Consider the following 15,867-nt stretch of genomic DNA (forward strand, 5'->3'; position numbering starts at 1 on the left):
TCCAGCTCCCTCAGAATTAGCACTGAATAAAATGTCGCTACGGGCGTCCAATAAGAAAATAGGTCACTAATGTATAGGATTAATGTGATCCCCCTTTTTAATAATAGTCATTATGAGCACACCCTTCCATGAAAGTGGGATGGTGCGACAGTAGATTATGTGTGTAAACAGTTTAAATAAGTATAGCAACTAAAACTCCACATTGAATTTAAAGATCATGTGCGATAGACCATCAGGCCCAGGGGCCTTGGAGTTATTACAGTTTCTGATAAAATTATCAATATCATAACAATCAAAATCCAAAGACCAATGAACATGCAGCATCTTTATACCAGTAGTCTGTATTAACTTAGCTCTGTATAGTGAAGAAAAGTGCTCCACCACAACTGTCTAATATTTCTGCGTAGCGCCTTCTTATGGGTCTGTATGAACATATCAAAAACATGGGCAGCTCTGATCTGAAACGGATCACTAATGGGATCTAATCTTCCAACAAAACATCCCAGTAGCTGCTGCACTACTCATAAGGATCCACTAGACCTGTATCTTCTATCGCTAGACAGGAAGCCAGCTGTTTGTTGATCCCACTTGCTTTACTGGGGTGTCAGACGAGTGCCTTGTCCCTTTCTCTGACTTCCACTTTTAGTGTCTCTCCAGTTTGGACCATCAAAGATGAAACCAGCATTTCCAGAGACAGTGGGCTATGGTCACTACCATCAGTATCCTTGACCTTACATTTTAAGCAGTTTGCTAATAGAGCACTCAATACAAAATCATAATTGATGCTTGATTGTGTGTTTACATTTTTCCAAGTAAACTGCGGCGGCTAGTCCCCCAAAATGCCACCATTTAGGGAGTGCATATCCCAAAGTTCTAACTCCATCCGGAAAAGCGCTCAATGTTCACACGAAGCTGATTTCTTAGAGGTGCGTGGAGCTAGACAATACCACGACTCCTCCAGGCGTTCACTATTTAAATCACCAATTAATAAGAAAAGTTGATTACACTCTTCATCCCAATAAGCAAATACAGTTGTTAGTTCAGCCAAGAAATGTTAAATTGAGCAGTTCTTAAGATCAACGTATACATTTAACAAAATATCAGTAGAACTAGCTTTGCCTAGGGCCAAGGTGACATCTAACTTGACAACCAAAATATCGGGATTGTTCAACTCTACTCTAGTGGCACAAAATATGAGATAATTGCGTACTGCACATAAAAGACCCCCATAAGGGCGACCTTTAGGACCACGTAGCTTTCTCAACACAGGTAGTAAAACCATCAATTAAAGGTAACACCTCCAGCCACACCTCTTGTAAACACATAATGTCATAAGCATCCCTACAAAATTGGTCAAAAGGTGAGAGCGTGCAGTGAGAAAGCCCCCTAGTATTTCAGCATATCAATTTTATTTCACTCTTTCATGTAACCCCAAATCCCACGGGTCCCTGTGTGTGCAAGGATCATGTAATGTATTCACAGTCATCTGTTTGTGTTCTCATCTCTTGTGCCTGACCCCTAAAAGTAATCCGGCGACTATCTACATGATCATTGGAAACACATTTTTAGAGGTGTTGCCCCACCAATATCATCTGACTTGATAGCATTTGAACTAAAAACCTTGGAATCCCCACTTCTAGATAGGCAGGGAGGGCAGTTGTTCAAATACATGAAAACCACATAAATGCAGGTAATTGGCTTCCTCGAAAAAGGTCATTCTGATCAATGCGGGAGCACAGGTGAAGTTGAAGTAAGTAAACCTTATCAGAATTTACAAATTCAACCTACATTATGTCAGTAGTCCTCAAAAATCTCAACCGTGATATTTTGTTGAATAGATTCAGCACTTACTGCCTATTAAGGGGTGACCACAAATCCTCCTCAAAGAACTGTTCCATATACAGTCTATTTGTAGAAGAATCACATTGACTATCTTCAACCTTATGGGATCTTCCATGCCAGTAATGGAGAGCCCAGCCATTAGACTCTGTCTGCTCTTACTGACTGTTGTTTATTCAGGCAATCCTGACCGTGATATCAATTTTGCTATGTCCCTATTCCAAAGTCACAAAAGTCTCAATATGTGTCCTTGCTTAGGACAAAGTAGCAATGTCTGTTACTTGAGGGGCCTTGCAGATGTCTGACCCATGATAATGTGGCACCTCTCATCCAGAGTAAAGAGCAATCCCAAAGTCCCCCCAGCTAGTTTGGCTGCAGGGTCAATTTTGAAGTTAACACTGTTCTTCTGTCCATTTCACCCTTTGAGCAGCCAACAGACAATGCCGGCAAAGAAGGCAATCCTGGATCGTTCCTAGGCTCACTGGACTTGGCACTTGCAACATCCTGTGAATCAGGAATTCTCATTTCATTCTCAGGCAAACAGGGAGAATACATGTCCTGACTGAGATCGCTAAAAGAGACCCCTTCTCCAAAATCATCAAGGTCATCTGGATATATAGTTTAAATACTCAGGACCAATGAAAAATGTGACAAATCCTTACCAGAATTTGCTGGTTTCAAGTAGTGGTTAATGGCCTGTTTACCTGACAGGGGTTTACACTCTTTCTTACCCCCCTTTTTTGATCTAAGTATAGGCTCCTTTGAGGATTTTATCTCAACAGCTAAATGTCGCCCACCATTTATCACACACCCGTGTCCAAGTTTCCCACACTACTCCAGTCATCAGATTGCACTACGCGAGTTGAGTTATCACTAGCTTCTACTCGTTCTTGAACCCTTGTTTTTGACCTTGGTGACATTTTTCATATTTTGTTTTAATTTCTTGACGAAAGTTACCTGCTGTGTTAACTTATTATTTTATTTTTGGTGGTGACTTTTGATCTGCGTTGGGCAACCAGCCAAACTATAAACCCTTTGTTGAGGTCCGAGCCCACTTCTGTGATTTCCAAAGCAGAGCTGAAAGGATTGCTGGAAATTACAGGAAGCATGTGGCATCTCAGATTTACTCTGATTATCCACCTCTAGTTCTTGCTTAGAGGCGTCATGTGCCTTATCATCAGCAGTTGGCCTTGCAGCTTCCCTTAAACTTTGATCACACACCAACAGGGATTCCATTCCATTACCAACAGGATTTCCAACACTTATCACAGACTGTGACGAATCTTTACTCAAAGGCAAGGGGGTAGCTTTTGCAGATCCAATGTAAATCCTTCCAACAACTCAAAAAAAGATTTAACCAGGTTTGTTAATGTAAAATTCAAAACACAGACAATCGTTGAAGTTGCAGCATCCATTGGTACCTTTGTAGTTGTCAGTGGAAAACGTCTGGGCTCTGAGTCATTATTTTTAGTTTTATGGGAAAAAACAGAAAGCCCTTCCAACATTGAAGAGTCGGAAGCATACAGGGAGGGAGAATGAGATAGACGTGATGGGGGAACAAACTACACTGCAACCAGTTCCTCTCTCTTCAACCCATTGTCAACGCTCATCCCGGGCACTGTCGTGTCATTTATCACACTGGTGTTCAAATCTCAAATTGGGGGCTCGCAGGAGGCAGGGGCACTGGTTTCCAGAGCAGGTATGTCTGAGTGTGACAGAAACTTTTCACCTACTTGGCAAAGAGCAGACTGTATCGCAGCAACTGACCCAACTGAGACTGACCACTTACTTTGATGACCTATCAGATAAGAGGCATCTGCAGTCGCTGTGCAAGGGGTCATGGCCTCACTTCTGGGTATTATTGGAAAATCAAATGTCTGAGCCAGGCCACCCCCAAATGGGCATCCGGGAAGTCGTTTGGGGCAAACACCACCTTAGTGCATGGTGCGTACAACCCGTTAACAGGGCAAAGTTATAGTTGATCAATTAACTGCCTCAACAAATGGGACCATCTAACAAATGTGTTTGAAGATGGGCCAAAAAGTCAATCCGGTGGACATGGGACAGATCAAATAATGCACCGAGAAGAGGAAAAAAAAAACAAAGGAGCCCTAAGCAATCCTGTTAAAGCACCTGATGGATGCAGCCTTCACTGTATGGAGTGTCTGAATGTCCGCTTGGGAAAGTACCAGAAGTTAAAGGAGGCAAGCTTCACTTACCCTGCACTTGTACCACGCAATCACCAATCCACCTTTCCCTTTATTAAGCTGAGCTATCCTGAGTCATCATAAACCGGGGTGGCAAAGTAATCATTTTATTTGCTTCTCACCATTTCATGCCCCCAGCCTTACTAGGAGTGTCCGTGCCCAGCCTGCAAGATAAAATCGCTTCTAGCATATTTCTATGTGCTAGCTTCCTGAGTTCCGGACAGCAGCCCATCAAGTTAGTGACTGCAAATTAGCCTAGCTTCCCTTCCATCCTAAACTGCTTGGCTATGTCGCAGGAGTATTGCCATGCTTGGCTTCACCCACCAAAGAAACTGCAGGCATTACACCTGACACTCACACTTACTTTATTATCATCTTCAAACATTACACTGTCCCAACCTAAATGCAAAGCATAGGCTCTAAGACTAGGATGTCCCACTTTGTGACAAAACAACAGAAATGGCTGGATGAATATTGTCTTTTGCAACAAAATGCGAACCCGCTCATCTCATTGAAGCCTTTTCACTGCATTAAAAAGCATGATTTCCTATTTTTCAATTTTTTTCTTTTGGTGGTTGGGACAGGGTGGTAGACGGTTGGGATATGCATACATTTGGGTGAGGAGGGGTGTGCGTGTATTAGGGCTTGTCCCCCATAAACAAAAGCCACAAACAAATGCATGGACACTGCAGCCACACCGAGCTGTGCCAGATTCCCACAATGAAGCGTTTGTAGTAATGCCTCATATTTGACTAGGAAAGGTCAATGCACTAGAATGGGTGATCAATGAAGTTGAATACGAGGTTGAGTTACTGAGTCAGTGATTGAGTAAGATTATTTTCAAATGAGAAGGTGTGTTGAGTGAGTGCGCGAGTGAGTGAGCATGCCTGCCTACAATTCTCTAATGATTTAACCATATCTATGAGGTTTTCTAGTTCGTCCAAATAAATGCAATGTTAGGAATGAGAGTTGGGTCGGATCAAAGTCAATCATGGTCCCTGCAAGAAAAGATGGTTAGGAGATGCAGGTCAGTCACTACTCCATTCAATTAACCAATACATTATTTGCAGAGTTCTACGTGTGATCATGGAGGAACATCTTTTGAATCTGAGTCATATGCATATTGATACGTGAGGCGTGTCCTTCGGGTGACAAACTTGGAAGGAGGAGTGTGTAGAGTATGTGGATTCTTTTAAAGTATAATGGATCACAGCAATGAACGAAGCAAATGGCACACTGAGAGAGAAAGTAAACACATCCATTAGCAGAAAGTAAGCTCGGCTAGATAATATTGTATCTGTACCAAGCATGATTCCTTCAGCTAGCGCGCCATACCAACATATGCTTCTTCAGTGCAAATACGCAGACTTTCAGGTCAGGAAAGTCGCTGATCAATTGTACTTACGGCCGTCCACTGTCTTTGCCTCCAAATGCACCACATCAGAATCCTTGTTGGAACTCGTAACTGTCCTGGAAAGGCAAGACAGAAGGTTGTGATTAGAGAGCCATGTTACAACTAATGAAAACTTTATTCCCGCAAATAGTACACAGTTGCGTAAGACATCCTTTGAAACAAACAATGTATAGTCCCATAAAAGGTATGCTTAGGCTCTTTCACAGTGTGTGAGTTTTATAATTTCTAATCTGCTTGGTGTCTTTTCCCTTTTTTTCTCATTATCTCCCTAATTGCTGTTCCGGTCAGGAAAATAGAGCACGCGTTTACGAAGATTACAAAAGAGATATGCAGAGCAGTATCAGCAACACACTGTGTTCCACCACACCACACTGCATCGGGTTTCCATTTAATGGGCGCTGTATATCCTTTTCATAGTTTCACCGATGTTTAATTGCACCGTAAAATTCAGTGCAATCCGTCTAGTCTGAAACATAACATTTAACTTTTGAAGTAAACATCCGCTGCATGAGAAAGAATAGTGGGGTACGAGCACTGGACATTCCTGGGACAAAATTACTACTGCTATGAAACCTTTTAGAATGCTCAAATCGGCGCAGTCAATCATGAGAAAGAATTGTGTGTAAATTCTAGGCACTATTCATGTGCTAGGTTTTTTCTCCTTACAAGACTGCTAAATGAAATGCCTTTTGGTTCTACCCCTGGCAGTGGTGCTAGAACCCCACACCAACCGCTGTCCACTGCCCCACTATGATGCTGCAGCAGGAGGGCAGGTTTGCCCTTGTCCCCTCCCACATATCTATGGTCCATGCTCTAATTGCCTCCTCCCCAACCCCCCTTATTGGATCGAGCAGATATTTTCTTAACTCAGCCTCCACTCACAGGCAACCCAACCCATGCTCCACCTAACCCGCCCTCTGTCGACAGGACACATGCTCACACGGTTTTCCCCAGGGATTTCTCCCACGCCACAGCCTGCCATAGCAACTCTGAGGTAATGTGAAGTTGTTGCATCTCTTTTCTTTGTCTTTTCTCTTTTATTGGGGGCACAGGCTCCCCCTCTGGCCCCAGGTGCTAATAACCTTAGTAACCTTGGGGCATGGAATTCCCCACCAAAAATGGCACTTAGCTATCCTCAATGGCCCTCGCTTCACTCTTGGTCATTAATCATTAACTCAGACTTCCAGGCTTCTGTTGGCCATGAATCCTGCACCATGTTGGTACTAAGGATAACTTATAAATGTGCACTCAAGTATGCCTAAAAACCAAAAAACAGTGTTCAAGTATGGTACAACAAAATGTTCTTGTTTGTGGCTGGAGCAAAGCGTCAACTCCCCTGCAGTTTTTAGAATAAAATACAAATAGGCAAATGCAATACACTGCAATTACTGATAGCAGTTGTTTGCTTGAAGGGATAGTCCAGTAAAAAAAAATATTAAAAAAATAGATAGGCAACATTAAAAAAAAAATACTAGCACTTTTTTTTTTTTAAAACTTCATATGTAAAATTTATTCAAGCTCAAAATTTGCAAAAGCAAGCACATGGGCCATCCATTTTGTGAAATGGATGCCCGCCTGTGCTGGCTTTTGCTTTTGCGGCGCTAATGAAGGAAAAGCCAGCCAGCTGTAGTAAACAAAAGCTACTGCTGGGTGGCTTTTCCTTCATTGGTGCTGTACGCGGAGGACAGGGACCGGAGACCAGAGCAGGAAAGCTGCAGCTGAATCTCGGTAAGTGCTATTTATTTATTTTTTTAAATAAGCACTAGCTGCGTTTATTTTTTCTAAGTTTTTCCGGGCTGGAGGAGCCCGGAAAACTTAGAAATAAAACCGCAGCTTTAAAAACGTTGTATTTATGTTTTCAGTCGCTTTTGAAGCGACCGCAAACGTAAATACAACGTTGTGTTTGAAAACGCTGCGGTTTTTCTTTCTAAGTTTCTCAGGCTCCTCTGGCTCGGAGGAGCCTGAGAAACTCGGAAAGAAAAACTGCAGCGTTTTCAAACACAACCGCGTTGTGTTTCTGCCTGCTGTGGCTATCACTTTGGGTCTCCGGTGCTCCCCCTGGGTTAGGTTACAACATAAGGTGAGGAGGGAAATGAGGGAAGAGGCACCAAGCACTAATATAGAGGGGCAGGTGGACAGGGGAAGATGTTGCGCATGTGTTACTTCAAAGGTAGTGGGCAGTATTTCTCATGCTGCTTGATTACAGCTTCAAACGCATGTCGAAATTGCTTCCCCCTGCAGAGTGGTGTGTTGAAGTATATACAGAGGACTGTAATCTTCCAAAGATATATATCAACAGCCTCTGTTATTGCTTGCGAGGTAGCTGGTGGGATTTTGTATCCCACAGAAGCAGGCTGTGTGGTTACAGTATTGGTTGAGGAAGATGATGTGGAGGAAGACAACCTACTACTTGCTAAGAAAGGAACAATCTTTCTGAGAGCATTGCGGTAGTTGGACTTGGTGTGGTGGCACATGGAGGTGGTCCTGTAGGAGCAATGTCCAGGTAGTCTGCAACTGAGTACAAATTTGGACTCAGTGCATTTCACATGTAGCTTTAGCCTTTTGTCCATTCCCAAGAATTGCCAGACCCTTGATTCTCTCTGGGTGCTAGAAGTAGGCACTTCCTCTACCTTACCTTCTTGGTCCTCTTCATTGTCTTTGGAAATACTGTGCTTTTTTGTTTTGTGTGTCTTCCAGCTGGTGGTGGTGGTGGCCCTTTGTAAGATAAATAGCAGTTTTGCTACTGTCCTTCCAAGTATGTGCTTTGTGCAACGCGTTCATGGACACGTCATCAGAGCATAGTCACGTGGCACTGTCCGGAAGTTCTACAATGATGTCAGACATTCACAGATGTCGATGCAAGCAAAAACAGTGGAAAACGTATAGAAGTGTTAAAAATTATGATGAAGGTGGGAAATGACAGAGTTGTAAGGTGAAACTGGGACGAAAACGATGCTGTATTGGGGTAAGTATGATATTAGTAAGTTGTAGGAAAATAGCATGTACTGGGTAAAACCCATGGGCCCTCATTACAACCTTGGCGGAGGACCATGGTGCTATTAGCACCATGGTCCATGCCGCTAAGGTTACGATTCCGCCATGGTGGATGGCGGAATTACCGCCCCATTACAAGGTGAGTGGGGCGTTAATTCCCCATTCACCAATGGCCCCTTCCCCATTCCCATTTTTGCCCCATAGGGCATAATGGGAATGGGGAAAGGCGCTACGTACGGTGCCGCAAATTGCGGCACCGTACTTAGCACCAAGGTCACTTTGCGGCATGGGTTTTAACGCGTGCAAAAAGCAGGCGTTAAAACCCGGGACCTCTTAATCAGGCGTTAAGGGTTAACGGTGCCGACGGCGCTGTTAAACCCTTAACACCTGACTTGTAATGAGGCCCATGGAATTCTCTGAAAAAAACTTTGTTAAAGAGACATTATGGTTAAGTTGCACCAATAAAAACCTATGCAATGCACTGAAAAAACTTTGTTAAAGGGATTTTTTGGCTAAATTGTACCAATAATAAACAATTAAAAAAAAACCTTGTTTAAGGGAATGTTAAGTTGCAGTAAAAATAAAAAACTATACAATGCACTGAAAAATACTTTGTTAAAGTGACATGGTTAAGTTGCACTAATAAAAACCTATTAAATTCAATGAAAAACATTGTTAAAGGGACGTTATGGTTAAGTTGTACTAATAAAAACCTACGAAATTAAATGAAAAAAACTTTGTTAAAGGGACCTTATGGTTAAGTTGCAGAAATAAAAAACTATGAAATTCAATGAAAAACTTGGTTAAAGGGACATTATGGTTAAATTGCACTAATAAAAACCTATGAAATTCAATGGAAAATCTTTGTTAAAGGGATGTTATGGTTAAGTTACACTAATAAAAACCTATGACATTCACTGAAAAAAAAAACTTTGCTAAAGGGACGTTATGGTTAAGTTGCACTAATAAAAGTTGCACTTTTGTATTGAATCTCATAGGTTTTTATTAGTGCAACTTAACCATAACGTCCCTTTAACACACAGGCACCCTTAAATCAGTATCCTGCAGCACACCCAACTACTTTGCCAATCCTTTCCCTCATCGGCCGTTGATCACCACTGAGGCCCTGGACGCACAAACGTGACTACACTTCCATGTCAATACTGGCCATCTTTGTAGTTTTTAAGGAAATTCAGTGCTTGTGCTCAGTGTGAAGCCGCATTTCCGTAAAAAAAAACAGCTATTAGTACCACCCAATATGTCCTGCCTCTATCGTGGGCCCTATGGCTGTTGGCAGCAAGTAATTCCCCTTCCTCAATGTATGTTGCTTTAATGGAATCATATATTTTAGCAGGGAAAAACCTCCCATTCCTGACCACTTTTACCTCTCTGGAATACTTCTCCCAGCCTTGTTCTTCAGCATCAGTGTTAATCATCTCCACTTATCTTCCCATGTTGGGACCACTCATCACCGCCACACGGTTTCATTGTATCCAATGGTGGTGTGATTGCCCAGAAAGCAAATACACATGTTGCTGGGAGAAATATGTCTTCCCATTACCAACAAATGTTATGATCCCAGCACTTACACTGAACATTACAAAACCAATTTGAAAAAAGATAGCAGTGCCTCTGAGAAACGAAATGACAGTGTTTTTAAAGGTCAGACCATTCACCACCATCTCCAGTGTAGGTGTGGATGTCTAAGAGCTCAGAAATCTGTATTATAACAACACAGCATCTGCAAGCTCAGATACCCTGATGCCTTGTCTCGGGAGGGTAGCTCAGGTGCAACATGCTCACCTTGGAAGCAAAATGACACGGAGCAACATAGGTTCATCCCCGGGTCCATGCTTAGAAACCCCTGGGTATTAGGCGTGTTATAAATAACCTATCATATCATATCATGACTAACAAAAATCAATAAAAGTGATGTGACAACGATTAAACTACTGAGCACAAGACACACTTTTCAATTTTCATTGCAAACTTAATACTGAACATTTAAAACAAAGCCTATCCACCCCTTTCCAGCCTAGACTTCTGAAACTCTATACATTAAGCTGGGAGCCAACATTCTAAGGCACACACAGAAAGTTCACATGTCAGAAATATAAGGAAGGAGTAAACATTGACACATAGCCTGGTGTTTGAGCCATTAGGTATCAATAAAGCAACACCTGTGCCGCAATTTAAACATAAATATCTTACCAATCATCTGGACAGGTGCTATGTGTAATTCTGTCTACTAGAGTAAAATATTGCAAAAGAATAGATTAACTGTGATTTGTCAAACTAATACAGCACAATGGCACCCTTCTCTAGATACTGGGGGTCATTACGAGTATGGGGGTAAGGGGTTAATGGCGCAGGTAAGGATGCCGGTGCCGTTAACCCCTTACCGCTGCATTATGAGGTTCCCTTGCGGGACCCGCTCAGAACGTCTGGTCAGACCAGACCTCCTTTACGGGTCACACAAGGGGACCAGGGAGGTAATAACGGGCCCGTTATTAATTAGCTCCCTCCCCATTCACATTGGACCCTATGGGGGCTCGAATGGGAGTCGGGATGGGTATTTTGAATGGGGACTTACCGGGTCCTCCAAGGTGGCAATGACCCGGTAAGTCCCCATTCAAAGAACCCGGACCCAGAAACGAGTTTGGAGGCAGCCATGGCACTAATACCACCATGGCTACCTCCAAACTCATAATGACCCCACTACTGTGTATGTTAAATCACGGATCGCTACATATCTATGCATCTATGAAATGCAGGAATATATCCTTTTATGGAGATCACAATCTCTGGTGATGCGGTAATGCTCCAATCATTCATCTTCAATGCGATCTATGCTGCTTATTATTCAAGCTGATGTGAGATGGAGCTGACAGGTTTACACATGCATGTAGAGATCTGCCGTCGCATAATATCCTGTCATCGCATGTTTTCATTATGATGATCTAATGCTTTGCCAAAGCGCGTGTGGCTACATTTGGAGCTACACAAGACGGTCTGTAGTGTATCTTGATGTTCGGTAGGACAATAGAATATACATGTCAGACATTATGAAAAACCGTGTCTTCAACAACAGTGAAAATATATATTACACCTAAGAAAGCTTTCTGATAAGGCAAACAAGTGTCAAACAATGCATGCTCGAATATAATATCCTATATGTGTATCATTTCGTATTGTCTTTAGCGTACAGGGAGAAAACATATTAAGTATAGTTTATCACACAGGCTATTAGTGAAGAAGGAATGACAGAATTCCATGTTCCAAAATATGGTGAAATGATTGTAGACATAGATGAAAATGTGTATCTATAAAAGTCATGGTACAAAACCCCCCTGGAAGGAATTATGAAACACTTGTGGAAGGTGCATTGCATTTCGCTGGCTGCATATCGGTTCTGATCGAACGTGTATGCACAAGCACACGCTCATGGTGATTCCAGGCAAGTATAGTGTGCGTGCAGCATTGCCATAAATAAAACACCTAGGGCCTAATTTACACCGCGTTTTTCAACTGGATTTTCCCATTGAAAAACTCGTTTGTAAATCAGGACCTCAATATAAGATTTCGCTCATGTATGGGAACTCCTACCTTCAACCAAGGAGATGCTTTATTTGCGTGTGCTAAGAGCAGGTCGGAGACTGGTGACTTGCCATGAATCAGCTGCAAACACTTCATACATCCACGCCAAGAGATTCCAAACAGCAAGCAACTCTGTGGAAGATTTTTACCGCAATACAGTAGAATTTTCTGAGAATTATTAACATGCATTGGCATATTGCGCATGTGTTGGTATACTCATGATGTAGTTGTGGGTAGTATAGCTCAGTGGCAACGCGCTCGTCTTAGAAGACGAAGCAGAGCAACACAGGTTCGAATCCAGGCTTCACGCTCGGAAACCTCTGTGGTGTTATGTGCGTTATAGATAACCAATTATAATTATGCAGAGGCTTTACCACTGAATAAACAGCAGATGCATCCTGTGCAGGTGACATACACAAGCAGTCCACAACGCCACTCGATGGTGTACTCAGCAGCACCAGAGCAGATATGCTCAATGCTTCAATAACAAATGGATCTGATTTTGCTCAGATCTTCAGTACAAACAAACAGCCCCACCATATCAGAAGGGATTGGACACATTATTTGAAAATTCCTGATTGTAGGAGGACGACACTGATCCTCTTATTTGGAACAATGGCACTTCAGTCATTCCTGGAACATGCAGAGTTTCTATACAAAGGTAATCCCATGCTGTGTCTTGACATAAGGTTCTGACAACATAGCAAAGCAATGATAAGGTAGGAATATGAAAGCAGGAAGTCATAGATCTTAAATCAAACAAGAACATAGTGGCAAATTGACTACTGCTCTGCAGGAGTACAGGGATGAGTGGCGGTTAAATCATCTGCTCAGGCCCACACTACTATAAACAGTGATCTCAGTCATGAAGGTGAAACTGACACGTCCCACCAGGAATAGCTTCTGCTCTTCAATGGCCACGTGGGCTGAAGGCAGGCTATATCCTTCAGGATAGGTATGAGGTTACAACAGTAACACACCAAACAGCAATAATACAAAGACTTGCACGTACAAGAATGTTCAATCAATCTTCTATACAAATATAGACTTTCAATGAAACAATACAAATGCAAATAACTAATTTAAAGCACAATCAAAAACCCACATCTGTATTGAAACACAGAACATGCAAGCTGTTGTAGAATAACACTCTGTGTATGTGAACAGGCATGTTTATGCACTCAATCAGCCCAATGCCCATGTTAAAGGAGGTGTCTTGTAAGGAAAAGGCAGAGAAGGGGGGGTTAAAAGTCACTATGGTCCCAAAAAGTGACTGGAGAAATGGCCTCTTCTCAGTACTGTATTTTATGACATATGAGACATGACATCGTCAAGCGCAGATTCTTGGTGATTTAGCTTTGGTCCATCCACTACTGAGTACTTGAGTAAATTCAATCCCCTTGTCGGTCAGCATTGAGTCATTTCATAGATGTAGGGTTCTCAATTTTTTAAGTAGGCATTCCAGATAATGAGGCAATCACTCTCAACAGTTCATAAATCAGTGTATCAGTTGAGTCAGCTGTGGGACGAAGGCTATGCTGGATGGAGTCCCCAATTGAGACGATTAGTTGATGGTTTCATGCAGTAAAACAAGTGTCTGGATGTCCTGAGATGAATCAAGTGTCTCGAAGGGTAAAAAAGGGCCGACATCAGCACCACAGATTTTAGGGCGGCTAAAAGGCATTGAGTACAGTCAATCCTGCTTGAAAGCATATAATTTCTAGACCTTTGAGTTGTGGGAAGACCCAATCAATGGGCTTCAGGACAAGGTTCTAACTATTCTGCACTCCAAGTCCAGAGAGTTTGGCTGGCATCAACAGGGTCTCCGTCACCTCCAGTGAGGAACTTTTTTACAGTGCAGCTGGCAGAGAGGCAGGCATTGTTCCATTGGTCCAAGCTGCATATCACCCCAATTGTTCCTTGGGGATGGTTAGGGTACAGAGTTCTCATCTGCCTTTGATGTCTTCTGCCTTCTTGTTTATAACAGATGACTTGAAGTCCCCACAGTAGTCCAACAGTCTATTTTTCTTGTTCTTATTATAATTCAAGAACGAATAAAAAAATGAGCGGGTGTCCTGCTATTTTTATTGGCACATAGCCATACAGAGTTGGTCCACAGAATGCCTGCTGTATGTGGTCCAATCCCTGTTGCTTTTACAAATGTTGTGCGCCTCATGACAATACACCCAGAGTACCTTGCTTGCTGGAATTGAAGGAGACAGGAAAGGGAGGTGAACCCGAAGAGAAGGCAAGGTGGAGAAACCCTTATCCAGGCCTATCTTTCATCTCTGGCTACTCTAACCTCTACCTATTCATGTGCCTGTTAGCTTCGAAGGACAAACAGTGATCAGCACCCTTGTGTGAGGTTAGCTTTGTTATGCCAGTACTGCCTCTGAAGCAATGTTCCCAAGGAATCTCCTGAGTGGAGGTGCATCAATTTCTGCTGGAGAATCAAGAGCAGCATCTTTAATATGGTTCCACATGGTGGATGTGAAGACAGTAATCCTAGACACCAATTTACATCTGTCCAATCATCGTGAAGACCTACTCCAAAAGCTGACACTTCAGTGATATCAAATTGCTTTGGCTGAAAATTTGTTTCCTTTTCCCTATCTTCAGGAAACACCTGGGCATGGTTTATTTTTAAGGGGAGGTATGCCAAGGTCTTTCTCAAGACAGAATCAGACTGCCTCAGAAGGGAGTTTGCCAACAGGAGTTCAGATGTAATGGAAAGGGTCCATCTGGCAGTGATGTGTCCTGGGTTAGTAAAAGACAAATCAGAAATTGATGAAATAATCCCAGTGCATTTAAATAAATTCCCCAAGAATTAATAAAATCCTAGATAGACATTGAGAGTATTTGGGGGAAACCCTTCATATGTGCCTTTCAATGAGGTAGAATAATACAAGGCATATGGACTATGTGATGAATAATACAAATTCAAACTATTGTTTTTTTCACCTTATAAGGTTTTTCTACAGTGATTTGGGATCTTTTGGATGCCTTAGACATTCCGAATTGAAATGTGGAATGGCAAGCCTTTGTGAATGGCGTTGTCTAATCAATAATATCACTGAAATGTATTTCTTGATCAACACATTGAATTGGCTGCATTGTTGAAAGGGTGGACCTGATTCCTAGAGCATTTTGAAGGATTTTGACGTTACTGTCCTAGTATTCTGAAAAGAAATGGAATTTCTGAACCCAAGCCTTTTGAATAATTTTAACACTCAACCCCTTAAAACGTTCTTTTATAAATGCCCAGGTTAGAAATCAATGGTGTGCCATCGAAAATGTCAAACACTTTAATGCTGAATCAGCCCAGAGCTATAGAAAGATAATATGTTGCACTAATGCCAACACTGCCTGATAGTTTCATAGAATATGTGCATTGTTTTGTCTTAAACTGTAGTCTTAGTAGGACTTAATCTTTTGGAATTAAACTATGTCAGTGTGTGATTTTATATTGCATAGGATTTTATATTTGTTTGTAGAATAGTCATTCATATTTGCTTTAACAAGTATGCATGTGTGTGTGTATTCTAAATGTAAACATAAGTGAGTCCACAGCAGGGAGGCTGTGAGTGTATTGTCTGTAAGCAAGTAGCTTATATTTAGGTATAATATTGTTGGTGACTTCCCCACATTTGAAAGTTAGTGTGGGATTGTTGTAGTGGGGGTGTTAGGGATAAGGCATAGCTCGCCTTAAAGTGAGTATATAACATACATAGAAGTCATTACATCATCCAATGGCATATCAGTTTCTTCTCCAGGTAGAGACACATTATTGTCTTAAAGCAGGGGTCAATAAATCTG

General features: G+C 42.1%; 1 protein-coding gene across 5 annotated transcripts in view; it reads right to left on the reverse strand.

Moving 5' to 3' along the window:
- Positions 1-15,867, reverse strand: part of LOC138473193 (VPS10 domain-containing receptor SorCS1-like) — a 3,088,785-nt gene that overhangs the window by 1,223,595 nt on the left and 1,849,323 nt on the right. For all 5 annotated transcript variants that reach the window (XM_069611754.1, XM_069611755.1, XM_069611758.1 and 2 more), the window contains exon 6: positions 5,452-5,516. In XM_069611754.1, coding sequence (XP_069467855.1) covers positions 5,452-5,516 — 65 coding nt within the window. The remainder of the gene's footprint in view (positions 1-5,451; positions 5,517-15,867) is intronic.

This window comes from Ambystoma mexicanum, chromosome 8 (assembly GCF_040938575.1).
Source record: "Ambystoma mexicanum isolate Mex_15411 chromosome 8, UKY_AmexF1_1, whole genome shotgun sequence".
NCBI classification, from domain to species: Eukaryota; Metazoa; Chordata; class Amphibia; order Caudata; family Ambystomatidae; genus Ambystoma; species Ambystoma mexicanum.